Source organism: Euprymna scolopes, chromosome 31, assembly GCF_053919585.1.
Source record: "Euprymna scolopes isolate OS-2025 chromosome 31, ASM5391958v1, whole genome shotgun sequence".
Lineage (NCBI taxonomy): Eukaryota > Metazoa > Mollusca > Cephalopoda > Sepiida > Sepiolidae > Euprymna > Euprymna scolopes.
Window position 1 is genome coordinate 5,551,746 of NC_136512.1, and position 16,112 is coordinate 5,567,857.

A 16,112-nucleotide genomic window follows, 5' to 3' on the forward strand; every position below is an offset into this window, starting at 1 on the left:
TGAAGTGCAGCATCTGAAGAACAGATACTACACTTTGATCTTGACCAAAAGGAATGAATAAAAGCGACCTACGTGTGACTCATTACTTCCGGGTGTAAACGTCACAGTCTAAAAGTAATAATTAAAAAAAAAAGTAAATGTAAAATAAATGTAATACCAACTTAGGTTAACTAAGTAAACAGTACAATTAAAACAGTTCTATTAAAACAAATAATTACTAAGATCTAGGTAATTGTTAGTCTCATTGTTATGGTTTTAAAGAAAAAAATGTGTAAAAAAAAGTTCTGCTTTTGTGAGTACGTGTATTTCTTTTAAATTACATAACCTTTTTATTTTATTATTTATATCTCTTTTAAATTTATATATTTTGTTAGTAAACTGGAAGAAATTCAGTTGAATAAAACCTTGTTCGTGTTCTTTACGTTAAACTCATATTTTTATAAAAGGTTCATCCGGTTTAAAGAAAGCACTAAGTTTAAATAAGACTGGAAATAACTAATTCAATATATAAATAGAAAAATGAAATAAATATAAGCTTTAAGTCTTAAGATAGTAATAATCAAAATGTAATAAATTATTTGTAGTTCAAATCTATGATAAACAGGCTTTCGAAATAGGCTCGACCAGAAAGATTAAATTGGAACGAAATTATAATCTCCGTGCCATTTTCAAAACAACCCCACAAAAGTAACGATATCCTGCAGTTGGTTGACAATGGTTGTAAGAAAAATGTAAAAGAAAATGCGCTTATCTGTTTATTTTGACCTGTTTTATTTAATTAAAAAAAAATTGGCTATAACTGGAAGAGAGCGTTATGTTTTGGGGGTTGTTTAAAAAATAGAATGGAAATAAAGTTAGTTCCGTTTTAATTGTGTTTAATTGCGGCAAGCGCTAACAAAATCGAAAAATCACTGTTTACATTCGAAATGTTAACTTTTATAGGTTTACAGGTTTGCTGACAAGGCTGGGGGTGTTTAATACAATTATTTTACTAAATTGATTTTTTTCATTTAAAAATAAAATTATTTATTTTTTAATAAAGTTTTATTTTAAAATATTTGTTTTTGTTTATTTATATAAAATTACGATAGTTGAATGTTATTCTTTCAAGTAAAATATAAAAGATTAAAACGGAACGAAACACACGAACCCTATTACTTTATAAAAATATAGATTATATAATTATATCTATATATATAAAAATGTAACTCTTGGTTCGTTCGTAATTAATACTCTAAATAACTAAATAAATTATTGCTTCGACATTTTGGTATAATATGTTTACTATACCCGTGCATGTTTTTATATATCTCTTCTTAATTATAGCATTATACTTAATTTTTCTATAATAAATAGGTGGTTTTCTTTGTACCGATAGGCCATATTTTTATTTATGGACAATTATTTATCACCGCTTGCCGTCACGTGACCAGTGTTTCCAATTTAGCAGTTTTCCCGCTAGATCTGGAGATTTCGTTTGCAATCTAGCGGGGAATTCTAGAAAATCTGGAGATATTTCGCACCCACGCACCCGCAATTTTAGATTAAAAAATTTTTAAAAAGCGCTTGAAAATACTTTAAAACATAAAATAAACTCATTCATGTAAATAAAAAAAGTAGCATTTATTGCCTTTGGTAACAATTATTTATTGATTATTTGTTTTGTTTTTCACCTTTTTTTGGCTAACCATTCTTAAATCTCGCTATAAAATCGATTTTTCCAAGTACATTTTAGGGGGGGGGCATTCCAACCTCCGTAGTTTAGTTTAAAATACGATCTAAGCAACTCCCCTTGGTCAAAAATTCTAAAAAGCAAGAAACAACAGCAAAAAAAAAAAAAAACTTATACCAAACACAGTAGAATTTAATTATCTACCAACCTAAATAGTTTTAACATGCTAAAACAAAGTTTTTTTGTTTTTTTTTATTTTTCTAATTTCCAAATATGTTGTTCAAAGTGGATTTTACACACTCAATAAAAAAAAAATAATAAACAAATGTCCGCTTATCACTTAAGGAGTAAGGAGGCTTAATTTCTCAAAAGTTGTAAAGAAATGACTAGGTGTATCAGAATTTTTGTATGAATTTTTGACACCCCTAACACAAAACTGCGAATAAAATATAAAAAAACTCGTAATTTCTCTTTTAAAGGTGGGTTGTTTATTTTCTTTATGGATTATACTTCCAAAATAAACTATTAAAGTTGTATAAAAAGTAACAGAAATATTTAAAAAAAAAAATACTAATGAAATTAATTGAATTTTACGAGCTCAGTATTTTCAATTCTTAAACTTTAAAAATCTATCAAAATTTTTCTATTGATTCAATTTTTACGATATTTTCAGGGTCAATGTGAAATTTTATGTTCTTTCCAATAAACCGAATATAATATTTTAGACAAACGTTTTTTTTTATTCAAGCCCCCCCCCCATTTTCAAATGTCTATTAAAAAGTAAATAATTTACTCACCAAAGTTTTATATATCACAAATTAAAGATAAAAGATCAATAAATAATATATTCAACTTTAAAACAAAAAAAAGTAGTGTTTTTTAGAAATTTACCTGTAAAGTTCGAAGTTTAAAACCTTTTTTTTTTTTTTTTAAAACCACATTGTTTTTTTGTTTTGTTTTTGTTTTTTTAAATGAAACCTTGGTCCTTGCTGTTTTAATTGAAAAAAAAAAATAGGGCTTGAATTACATTTTTCGAGGAAAAAAAGAAAAGCTTGGAAAACAGGGTGGAATTATTCAATATTTTTCACAAAATTTCTGACACACCTAACAAATGACTTATCTACCACTAACCCTAAGTTCGAGTTGCACTCCCAAATTTAGAGTTAGTGATAGCCATAGATTTTTTTATACAATTTTCCAAGAGTAAAGTCCCCAATGGTTAAACGACATGCAACCAGTTAATTGTTGTAAAGACAACTTTTAATAAAAGAAATGAAATAAAAATAACTTAAACAGTTTCAGCAGGTATAAAGGATACTTGAATTTTACTGCATTTGGTATCAGGTATTTTTGTTATTGTTTACAATTTCTCGAATATTAATTATTTTACACAAATGATGTGTTGTTCCTACTTACTTGCCCCCCCCCCCAAGAACCGTCATTCATGATTTTACTTATTTTTACTAATTTTTAGACGTTTTTTCTATTTAATTGTCAGCATGAACCAACTTTTTAAGATGCAGCATATGCTAACACTTCAGCGAAGTTTACTGTATTTATTTTTTAGCAAACATTAATAACAGAAAGTTTTCCACTTTATTTATTTGTTTGTTTGCATAATTAATGATGGAAGTAGGTTTTCTGTTTTTCTTAACATCTGTTGAAAAAAAATAATTTGTACAGTCTCTTGAAAAAAAAAAAAAAAAAAAAAAAATCAAACTTTTCTCTACTTTCACCTAACTATATACAATGTTCATATAAAGCATTCACATATTCTTTTTATAATAAAAATTCCGTTTTGAAAAAGAAACGTTTACTGCCAAATTTCTTTAAAAAAAAAAAAAAGTGAAAGTTTTCCTGAAAAAAAAACAAAAAAAAACTTTCATCCTAACAATTTATGGTAAAAAAATAATTTTTGATGGTAAAAAAAAACAACTTTGATTGATAAAAAAAAAATTGCAAAAAATAATAAAAGTAAATAAACGAACAAAATGCAATTTTTCTTGAGGAATGTGTTCCATTTTAACAAACTGAGCCACAGCAACATGTGGGCGGGTACAGCTAGTTATTATATTATTATATCATTATATCATTACAAACCTTATTTGATTTGATGTATATATGATCTTACCTGCAATCTGATCGCAATTCCCATGTTATTAAGAAAATCAGATTGACTAATTGGTCCAAATACATTCACTGTAAAAGAATTAAAAAAAAAAAGTAATTAATTACCTTACAAGTGAAACAATCCTTTAAATCCAAGGAAGATAACTTGTAATTGACTAATATAAGGGAGACAACTCATTACAGACTTGATAGGTGAATAATAATAATAATAAAAAAAACTTGGTGAAAATCAACTTTACATGCATATATTGTAGAGGGTGACGATGGCCGAGTGGTTAATAACACAGACTGAAACCCTGAATGTACCAAGTTTGAATCAAATTCATTCCACAGAAATACATTTATAAAACTCACACTTAATCTTGTGTCTTCAAAAGGAGGTAAATAAAATACAGTCTTAGAGGGGTAAAGGTAAAATTTCAAAAATATAAAATGAAACCAACTGATGAATCCAAACTGCAAGACTAGATTCAGTTGAAAATCATGTTACATGTGTTATTCAAAATTCCCCACCCCTAATGCCACCCACTCATGAAAGCATTAATAAAATTCACATTCCTTTCTGAAATCAAATCATATTGGTGTTATTCAGTTCCCTTCTACTGCAGGGGAAATGTGATACGAGGTCTAAAAGTAAGGATCAAAAAGATTTCATATTTATTAATAACAGGCGTGGGAGGGGGGGCAGCTTTGATATTTTAATTTGACCAGATTTCGTACATATTATAGAGTTGTGATTTCAAAAATGAAAAGAAAAAAATGTATTTAGGTGCCATCAGCTAGAATTGAAACCGAAACTGTAGCATTCAAAGCTGCTGACGTTACCACTCTACCAACGTGACACGCATATAAACGGATTAAAAAGTAAAAATAAACTAAGATGAATGTACAAAATGTTTAATGATTTTTAAAAAATTTTGACACATTTTTGACCCCCTTAAAAACAATTTTAACCGGCTAAAGACCCATAAAAGAACGTCCCATAAAAAATCCAATCATTTGAGGCCCCCTAGCGCCGCACTGCGACTTTTAGTTTCGGAGATATATATATATATCTCACTAGACAAAATGTGCAACCAGAAGTCACACATTCTTGCTAGGATATTAGCCCCTTACCCTAAAACAAAGTGAAGTTAATCCCTAAGGGAATTATAATCATGACTACGGAACAGATAATAAAATGCCCCCACTCCATATCCACAAGAAGAGGTAATGCCTGGGAAGAGTATAATGATTAATGCATATATATAGTACATTATTCTGCTAACACAGGGGAGATGATATCTGGAAGGATGGACTCATGATAACAGAGCAGATACTACACTATACTCTCTAAATTGAGTACTGAAAAATAGTATACTTATATAATTAACAGAAGTAAGAGTGTAGTGACAGCTTAGGACAGGCAGATACCAAATCTCCATCAGTGATAGATTACGGGGTTATACTTTATAGCTTTCATAAATTCTTTGTTAAAATTAATTATTTTTAATGACTAGCGGGGGAAAGGGGGGGGGGGTTTGCCCAGTTGTCAAATACGCTTAAATATGATATTTTAATTTGTCCAGATTTCGTATATATTATTATGGATTCGTGATGTCAAAAGTTAAAAAAAGTTATTTGGGTGCTATCAGCTAGAATCGAAATCGAAAGCAAAACTATCATTCAAAGCTGGTGATGTTACCACTGTATCAACATGACAAACATATGAACTGATAAAAAATAAACTAAGCAGCCAGCTAAAAATGTGGCTCAGTATAGTTAAGCAAGATACCGAACCGATTTTGAGTACGACAATCTATGGTATTTGCCATTGGCACCGTGACTGGTTGTCAATAGCATTGGCGATGGCTACAGCAAGTAAAACTGCACTAGAACAAGCCGTATATACTTCCAACAGAATGTTTTCACTAAACAGGTTATGAGATGAATGATTTGTTGAAATGCTTACCTCTGTCTCCAGCCATCTTGGATAAATATTTGAAATCAACATCTGCAGTTAAGTCCGAACTTCCAGGTTCGCTGAGAACGTTATTGAGCACGGTATGTTTATGGAAACCCTAAAGGAACAAAAAAAAAAAATGATAAGTCTTCTTCAGAATTAATGGATTGGATTATTGGATCATTTTTATGTGAGATATTTGTCGTTTCTTAAAAATTTAGAAAATATCTCATTTTGCATTTTAATAATATCCTGTGTTAAGACAGAAACAATATTGAGATGCAGAAAAATTTTTGGAAAAATGTTAATAGAATTTTCCATAAAAACAGATTGAGTAAGTAGATGGCAACATAACGTCACAGACAAGAAATTGCTAGCAAGTTATATATGCTGATGAAATTGTTAGCAAGTTATATATGCTGATGAAATTGCTAGCAAGTTATATATGCTGATGAAATTGCTAGCAAGTTATATATGCTGATGAAATTGCTAGCAAGTTATATATGCTGATGAAATTGCTAGCAAGTTATATATGCTGATGAAATTGCTAGCAAGTTATATATGCTGATGAAATTGCTAGCAAGTTATATGCTGATGAAATTGCTAGCAAGTTATATGCTGATGAAATTGCTAGCAAGTTATATGCTGATGAAATTGCTAGCAAGTTATATGCTGATGAAATTGCTAGCAAGTTATATGCTGATGAAATTGCTAGCAAGTTATATGCTGATTAAATTGATATGCTGATGAAATTGCTAGCAAGTTATATATGCTAATGAAATTGCTAGCAAGTTATATGCTGATGAAATTGCTAGCAAGTTATATGCTGATGAAATTGCTAGCAAGTTATATATGCTGATGAAATTGCTAGCAAGTTATATATGCTGATGAAATTGCTAGCAAGTTATATATGCTGATGAAATTGCTAGCAAGTTATATACTGATGAAATTGCTAGCAAGTTATATATGCTGATGAAATTGCTAGCAAGTTATATATGCTGATGAAATTGCTAGCAAGTTATATGCTGATGAAATTGCTAGCAAGTTATATATGCTGATGAAATTGCTAGCAAGTTATATATGCTGATGAAATTGCTAGCAAGTTATATACTGATGAAATTGCTAGCAAGTTATATACTGATGAAATTGCTAGCAAGTTATATGCTGATGAAATTGCTAGCAAGTTATATGCTGATGAAATTGATATGCTGATGAAATTGCTAGCAAGTTATATGCTGATGAAATTGCTAGCAAGTTATATGCTGATGAAATTGCTAGCAAGTTATATGCTGATGAAATTGCTAGCAAGTTATATATGCTGATGAAATTGCTAGCAAGTTATATATGCTGATGAAATTGCTAGCAAGTTATATATGCTGATGAAATTGCTAGCAAGTTATATGCTGATGAAATTGCTAGCAAGTTATATGCTGATGAAATTGCTAGCAAGTTATATGCTGATGAAATTGCTAGCAAGTTATATGCTGATGAAATTGCTAGCAAGTTATATGCTGATGAAATTGCTAGCAAGTTATATGCTGATGAAATTGCTAGCAAGTTATATGCTGATGAAATTGCTAGCAAGTTATATGCTGATGAAATTGCTAGCAAGTTATATATGCTGATGAAATTGCTAGCAAGTTATATGCTGATGAAATTTTTCTCTTTTAGGACTGCATGAGAGAGCGGTCAGTTTTGTGACAGTGTTTTTATTCATCTGTTGGACATAGCTGGAGGATGATATATATTGTATTCTTGAGAAAAACAATAAAACCCCAATATAAATGGATTAGATTACTGGATCTGACGAGATGTCGAAACATTAATTTACACCAAATATTTATAATTTCATAGAAATTTAAAAGATATGGTCATCTTCAACTCCAACGTAAACAAGTTTCTTGATGAAGCATCTCCTCAGGTAATCCAATTTACTAAATTTTCACAACTAACGATTACCATATTGTCCCAATAACTACCACACTCATTAACTCTTAATCTCGGGTAACCTCCGGGCCTTGATAAGAGGTGACTCCTTTGTAAAAATAAATATACAATTTTAACAGTCTTCTCTAATAAGACATTTTCCATGATGTTACAACACAGGGTGGAATGATAAAATTGTCACCCTAGAAAAGACGACATGATTCCATTTCCGTTTGATGAAAACTGGTTTTCTTTTTTTGTTGCTGACTATCTACTAGTTGGTCAGTTGTGTACAAATCTTGAATGATAGGAGCCTTCTATCATGTCTGAAAATGACACAATGTTCAACAAACGAGATCAGAGATGCACCGCTGTACAACTCATGCTCTCTACTTATTTTAAAACTTTTATTGAAAAAAATCAATTCAAGTAACTTGATTATGTAGTAGAGCTGACATCTATTCTATGTACCTGCCTTCAGTCTCAATCACCGCCTTGATGTGGGTCTGGAACTGGGAGCATGCCTTTTCAACAACCTCTAGTGGGAACTTGGCAACTACTTGGCAGATGGTGGCGATCAGGCTAGCTTTGGTGTCGTAGGAGGTCATATGTTCTCGATACATGACCAAATAAAATAGTCCAGCTGGTTCATATCAGAGGGAGGAGGGGGGGGCAGTGAGAGAAGAGTACCAAGTCATAGCACTCCTTCTGAAGCCAAGCTTGAGTCTCTTTCGACATGGGTCGGCGCCAAGTCCTGCTGCCACACCTAGGGTCTGCTAGCGGCCACCTGGTTGCACGAGTGGATCACCACACTCTTCAGCACATCCAGGTACACTTTGGTGTTGACTTTCAAGCTGACTTCGAAGATGTGAGGTGGCATGACGTGGCCCTCACTTGAAACCACACCTAAGACCATAACCGTGGTCGGAAACTTTGTTGAGTTGTGGCCTCAAAGGTTGAATCGTACAGATACAGGGAGCTGGCAATGGTCCTGTTGTCATAACTTGGATCAGTAGAGAGCATGAGTTGTACAGCGGTGCATCTCCGATCTTCCTAATTGAATATTGTGTCACTTTCAGACATGATAGAAGGCTCCTATCGCTCTTGGGATTTGTACACAACTGACCAACTATTAAATGGTCTGCAGCAAAAAAATGAAACCGGTTTTCATCAAATGGAAATGGAATCATGTCGTCTTTTCTAGGGCGACAATTTTATCGTTCCACACTGTAGCAATAAGAAAAAAAAAATTAGGAGGTAGAGCCCTAGCCATTTTATTATTAAAAAGAAAGAATTTTTTATTCTAAGAAAGAAAATCAGATTTGACCAAAAAGTAAAGAACATATGTTCATGTTTTACTTACCCGAAACGTATCAGTTTTCTCTCCCTCATGACCATAATCGGTGATTAAGGCAAAGCCACCATTTTCTGAAATCCTCTGCGACATTCGTTCAATTATGGCACCAGATTCAAGGCTGACTTCTACATGATCTCTTGGGTCTTGCTTATCAATCTAAAAAAAAATTTGAGTAAAAAATATCAAAAAGTTTTGCAATTTTTGAGATGAGGATTGATTATTTGGATTACTGTTCTCATCTTGAGTATTATTCGTCTCCCGACAAAAGGAGGGTGAATCTGTAAATTCACCCTTGTTCGTTCGTTCGTTCGTTCGTTCGTTCATCTGTCCGCACTTTTCTCAATAACTACGCCTTGGAATTTTTTGAAATTTTGCACAAACATTAAACATGATATGGGTAAAATCGTAATAGAACGGATTTTCTAGGAAAACTCTGGTTGCTCCCCACTCCCCCCCGTAGGAGTGTCATTCGGGTTAAAATGGCTAAAATTTACACGTTTTTGTTTATCAAAAAAAATTGATACCTTGGAATTTTATAAAACTTTCTGAAAAGTTATAACTAGCTGATTTCTATATAATTTTGTTTGTCTATACTTCACACTAACTCTTGGGTGTGCCCCAGGGGCTCTTTTAGAGCTAATAAAAACACTCCATTTTTGGGACTATTTTACCATATTTGTCCAAAATTTTCTGTGTATGTCTATTTAGCAGTTTTGCACAGTGCTGAACTCAAATTTAAATATGTTAAGGCCTTGGGGACTTTTGGGGCTAAATAGGGGAGGGGCTCAAATGATGGACTTAGTGATTTCTCTTTTTTGCATGGTGCAGAACTCAAATTTACATATGTTAAGGCCTAAACTGCACCGTTTGTTCATTTTCACCAGGATTTGATGTACCCCAGGGCTAAATGGGGACGAGGGGCCAAATGCTGAACTTAGTCATTTTTTTTTTTATGCTCCGTTCACTGTGCACTCACAGGGGACCACACATGCTTCACTTGTTTTCACAGCGTTTCAGTCAATGTAACCGCTAACATTCTTTAAAGAATTTCGAATGGAACCCTTCATTTAATCCACATCATTCTGTCAGCCATAACTGGGTAGAGGTCCTAACTAATTCGTAATTGTATTTTTTGAGTGTTACCAGCACTGAGAGTCAAACCTTCAACCTCCAGAAGAGTGTAACTTATAATAATTTTATCATGTACTCTATCCACTATGCTGTGGATCCTTGCAGAAAGAGTCCCCAAGTTAGACAAGATATACCCGAAGAAGGTTGGAGGTTACATTGACAGAAATGTTGTGAAAATAACACTCAAGATGAGAACAATCCGATGGAGTCAAATAATACGATTAAAAGGACACGTCTTTAAAATATCTGCTTTATTTAATGGAAATACTCAGATATTTAACTTACATCAGTGCAAACCAAAGCTGGGGTCAGATCCTTGGACATTGTAAACTTGAAATCATTGGCCGATGCTGGATTATCATCGATATCTACAAATATTTCACGCCAACCGTGTTCTGTTTTCTGAAAATAAATATGCATAAAATAAAAAATATCAAGTTGTACATTAAAAAATAATTCTAAAAAGAAAAGAAAATACGAAAAGAGTATAGAGCATAAGTCAACAAAACAGTCCTGAATTGCTATGAAGGTTTTTTGTTGTTTACCTCAAACGATACATATCGCCACTGAAACACAAGGGGTGGAGGTAGTGTGATTGGAGTTAGGATGTCCTTTCCTTTATAAATCTAAGTGGAGTGTTGTGCAGCAAGATGTTTGTTCACATTACATTTAAATTTCTGCATGCTGTTACAGTCGGAAAAACAAGGAGCATACAGAGATTTTCAAATGTAAGTGGTCTGAGAAAAGAATCTATTAGAGGAGAAATTTTTCCAGTATTTAAGTACCTATATAATGAAGGGATGGGATTTTGCTGCTAGTAAAGTGGGTCGGAAGTATTTTCGTTGAAGGGGTACAAGTGCAGTAAGTTCATCAGAACACATTTGGTTCTTTTTCGTTATTGTAATGAAACCCAACATCTGAAAAAACTACTTCCATTTTTTGGTGATTTCAGCAATAAACAATGTTATCTACCTAATTGTCATATCATTGCATAAAACACGTAGTTCAATGATTCAATGAAAAATGATTTTGGCCATGTTTGTTTAAGTCGTAAACACAAGGGAAATAACTCAGTTTGATTAGCCTCAGTTTTTGACAGTTTTCAAAAATGAATTACCTCCCTTGCTAATATACACGCGCTCTTCAGTTATGTAAGTTACAATTGCTAAATAATTTTCCCCACAAAAACTATTTTCTTTAATTTTCTACCTTATTAGTTTTCATACGTTTTGTGATATTTTTCATTACTGCAGCATGAAAATTCATTAGATACCATTAATTTCACTTAAAATTCAATATTTCAATTTTCCAATTTCACTACAATAACGAAGAAGAAACGCACATTTTGTATAAGAACTTGCACAATAAGCAAAGGGATGCAACACTGAGGTGATGTGACAGGGACTCGAGGTTGGCAGATTGTGCATGACCGATTAGGTTAGAAACTCTTTTTTGCATCCTATATATGAGAGAAAAGTTAATGATGGATGAACCAGCCCAAATGTAGCAATAATACTCCATGCCTATTCCAATTCATGTTGCCCGACAATGTTAGGCTGAGAAGTTTAAACATTGGATTCTTGAGAAGGGAGTATTCAGACATTTAAATACCTCCACAGTGTAGGGGTGGATTTTTCTGCTAGTAGGGTTGGTTGGGTGTGTTGTTATTAAGGGTGTACAAGTACTATAAGCTAATCAGAGCACATTTGAATTAACAAAATCAAGCACAGGGATGCAACATTTGAATGAACAAAATCAAGCACAGGGATGCAACATTGCAGTGATGTGACAGAGGTTGGAGCTTGGTAGACAGTGAGATTCTGTTTTGTGCCATGTCCAAGAAGGAAGAGACAAGTGGTTTGAGCACCAAGCTAAATGTAGCAACAATACTCCATGTTGGAACAAATGGTGGTTTTGTAGAGGTGCAAGAAGTTTCCTAGTCTAGCAGAGGAAACCCGCCTTCTTTGCGACAGACTTGACAGTATCTTCTATGTACCTATTCCTGAAAATGTTAGGCCAAGGAAATTGGTACATTTCTAAATGTGTTTTATTTGTTCATTTTTAAGCAGAGATCACATAATGCCCTTTAAATCTTTTAAAATCACATAAGTCTTTTAAACTGTGATTATTTTTAGTTCAGCTTCGTTTGGCAATTAATCATGTGGTTTCAGAAGACGGATCCACATGCCACACGCAATATGATCAATTTACCGAGAGAAACATTTGATGAATTTATAATTTCATGAAATGGACATGTCAATTGGCCACCTTGATTTAACTCCATTAGATTATTTTCTTTGGTGATATGTAAAGTCCCATGTCTATGCTGATAAACCAGACACAATAGACCACTTGGAAGACAACATTCAATGCAACCTAATTTAATGCACAAAGTTTGTGAAAATTGGACTTCTAATTTATGCCCGAAATTGAATTTAAATTGTAAATGTCAAAAATTAATCTTTGGAATACACCACATATTTGTATGATAAAAATATTTTTGTGTAATTTATTTTAATTTAAAGTTTGCAGCCACTAAAGAAATACCCTTAATAAATAGAGATTTTATCTGCCTGTTTATAAGTCAGTCACAATTTTTTTTTTTTTTTTCAAACATAATAAAAACATTGTACATTTGTCTCATTTTGAAATTTCAGAAATCTTAACTTTTAGAAATGGTGGATATTGCATCAATAGTAAATAATAAATTCACAACAAATAAAGCAGATGCCATGACCAGAAGCTGAAATTGAAACCTTGAAATTTTCAGTCCGAGGTTCTGACTTATTTTGACTTTCTTATAAATAGAGTTTAAAACATTACCCTAACAAAATAATTATAGATAGTTTTGTTGTGACGTCATAGATTTATGATTGACGTCATGCTTCAAAACATGAATTCAAACATAAGTGATAAAAAAAAATAAAAAATGAATGAATGGTTAAACATTAATAATATTGGAAATGTTTTTAATAATCAAAAACAATTTATTTTGCTTTCGTGTTAAAAACAATTTTATATGTATTTGGAGACTTTCTCTTGCTAACAGCCATGTTTCTTTTTCTTGCTTACTTCTCTAAAGTAAACCCAAACATCTTTTTTTTTTTACACAAAAAATAATGTTAAAAGAATCAAATATATTTAAAAGAAAATGTTTTTTAATTTATCAGTCAATACTAAATGTAGTATAGATTAACACGTTCAATTACACAACCCTCTTTCTAAAAATTTTTTTTTTTTTAATGAGATTCTCTTCATTTTTTTTAAGGCGATCATGTGAGAATACTCTGAAAAATCTAAGCAAAACTGAATGAAATGTGTGCAATATCTTTTTGTAAACTTTACCATTTAAGAAAAGTTCCCTCCCAAACTCAGACTCTCAAAAAAACTTTTAAAATGAAGTAAATATAAAAAGTTTGATAGAGAAAAAAAAATTGCTGCATATCAAATTTTAAATTATATTAAAGATTGATGTGCGCACACATAAGTGTCAATAATATGTTTGTGCTTGGCAAAATCTTAAACTATTGAACTTATTATGGATTATATATTCTAAGCAACACGGTAATATGAGCAAATTATTTATTAAACATTATCATTTAAGTGAATACTACTGAAACCGCACCATGCTCTTTAAAGAAAGAATAAACATGAAAATTTGAAACTAATATTCATTGTTTATATCTATCCTGGGGCAGGTATTCTATTAAGAGTAGGCCTCCGTTGGTCAGGGTCGACCATGGATGAAATATCCGTAGCGTAGTTCTCCTGTCTGTTTGCTTGCCTGGAGCAAAATAACTTGTGGCTGAAGAGACAAATGCATAAACAGCCGACTCTTTTACAAAGGTCACAAACATGTGTGATCCTTTCTGCGTTTTTTTTATTTTTTTATCTTTTTACAAGGTAGTCACCACTTATCAAGGCCCGGAAGCTGCTCAGGGATAAGGGTTATTGTAAGTACAGTATGTTAGTGTGGAGATTTAATAAAGTGTCTACTTAAGGGAGCGGTTCATCAAGAATTTGTTTATGTTGGACTTGAAGACATTCAGGTTGTAGTCAGGTGGGAAGCAGGCAGACGGAACAGAGTTCCACAGGCGTGCAGTTCTAAGAAAGAAGCTTTGTTCATGGAATCTACATTTTGATTTAGGCATAGATAAAGAGTGGGGAAAGTTTTTGACAGTGGATTCAGCTAGACGAGTGTTTTTCGTAAAAGATTGGCGAGGGGCGACCACGTCTCTACAGCAACATTTATCAGTTTCTCACCCAACCACCTTCAGATGTTGGTGCACAGTTCCTTTCCATCTTGAAGGGTCATCTTCAATGCTTTTCCAAAACCCAATATTGATGCTGATTGCCTTCCTGTCTCACCTCATAACATCTTTGTATCGGAGTTATGAACGGCTGGTAGAACTTCTGATGCCAGCTCTCCATACAGATGTTTTTTTTCTTTTTTATTACATTTTCACCTCAAACAAGGCACATTGCCACTTTGGTGTAGGGGGCTACTATCAGGGGAAACATCTACTGGGGTACTATGTAGGGATTTGGGCAGCGAGATGTTGGTTCACGTTGCACTTGAACTTATGCATGTCAGTACAGTTGGGGAAGTAGTGACCTGGAATGGAATTCCAAAGTCTAGCAGTTCTGGGGAAGAAACTACTGGAGTAGAAAGATCTTTTACATCTAGGGATCTCTACAGTGTGGGGGTGGGATTTTGCAGCTTGTCGGGTCTGTCGAGGGTGTTCACGTCGTGGGGGCACAAGTGCTAGCAGTTCTTCAGAGCATTCACCATTATAATACTTGTAGAACAGGGAGAGGGATTGCTTTGGAATACGCCCATCCTTCACAGCGGACATGCTCCAACCAGCATTAACTGAGAATGATGAAAATGCTGCCAAGACATGTCAATGATGCATGTGAAAAGTGTTGAGTCACCATTCCTGTCTGTTGTAGGTGGCTTATGACTTGTAGCTGTACAGGAGCGTATTCTATTAGCAGATATACAATATACAGAAGACGGAGGAAGAGATTTTAAAAAAAAAAGTTTTACCTGGAATTTATGGATCGGAAGTGCATCAAAAAACTCATGTGCTATGAAACAGGAAAATTCTTGTGGCACATCTTCTATTTTTTGATACCAATTGACGGGAATATTAAATTTGCTGATGCAGTGATTGTAGGAGAGTGGTTCTCTGACCACAGTCTTCGCCATGCATCCGTTGGTGTTGCATTCCTGGAACAAAGTGTGGCCAATCAGCTTTTGGTACTGCATGTCACTCATCTTATTACTGACTTCCACCAAATGCAACGAAACGGCATCTCTCATAGCGGGAAATTGAGAAAAGACCTGAAACAGAAGCAATAACAAAAATAAAATGCAAAATTTTTTTTTTTACTTATTTTCTACTAATGAATCAGCACTTATCAAGGCTAAAAGCTATAAGAGTTAATGAGATGGGTAAGTTAAGAGTTGAATGATTTTGAATACTATGAACAGATTAAGAATCTTCACATACCACTGATTCAAAACCGCCAATGCAGAAAATAGCAATTCTAAATTTATAAATATACTAGCGGGGGCGGGGGGGGGGGGATACCCGGCATTGCCCGAGTGTTTAGAGGTGTGTGTGCTCGGGCGGGGTGTTAATCAAAACATAAAAATAAGCAAAGTAAATATTTTAAAACTTTAAAAAATAAAAAATAAATAAATAAATAACGTAAGGCAAACGAACGATGTTAAATGTAAAAATCTGAAAAACAAAAAAAGAAAATGCGAAAAAGAAAAAAGAAAATGCAAAAAAGAAAAAAGAAAATGCAAAAAAGAAAACAGAAAAACGAATGTTAAAACTTCTTTAAAAAATCTGAAAAATAAAAACCAAAAAAAAAAAAAAAAAATGTGAAAAATGACTTAAATAACCTCGGGGGGGGGGGGGTACCCAGCGTTGCCAGGGTGT

At 33.0% G+C, this 16,112-nt stretch overlaps 1 protein-coding gene across 1 annotated transcript in view; it reads right to left on the reverse strand.

The window, feature by feature from the left end:
• Positions 1–16,112, reverse strand: part of LOC145255601 (protein arginine methyltransferase NDUFAF7, mitochondrial-like) — an 89,685-nt gene that overhangs the window by 12,182 nt on the left and 61,391 nt on the right. Inside the window, exons 5-9 of the mRNA XM_080114088.1 lie at positions 15,209–15,505; positions 10,444–10,560; positions 9,034–9,183; positions 5,754–5,862; positions 3,804–3,871 (exon numbers count right to left, since the gene is read on the reverse strand). Coding sequence (XP_079970214.1) covers positions 3,804–3,871; positions 5,754–5,862; positions 9,034–9,183; positions 10,444–10,560; positions 15,209–15,505 — 741 coding nt within the window. The remainder of the gene's footprint in view (positions 1–3,803; positions 3,872–5,753; positions 5,863–9,033; positions 9,184–10,443; positions 10,561–15,208; positions 15,506–16,112) is intronic.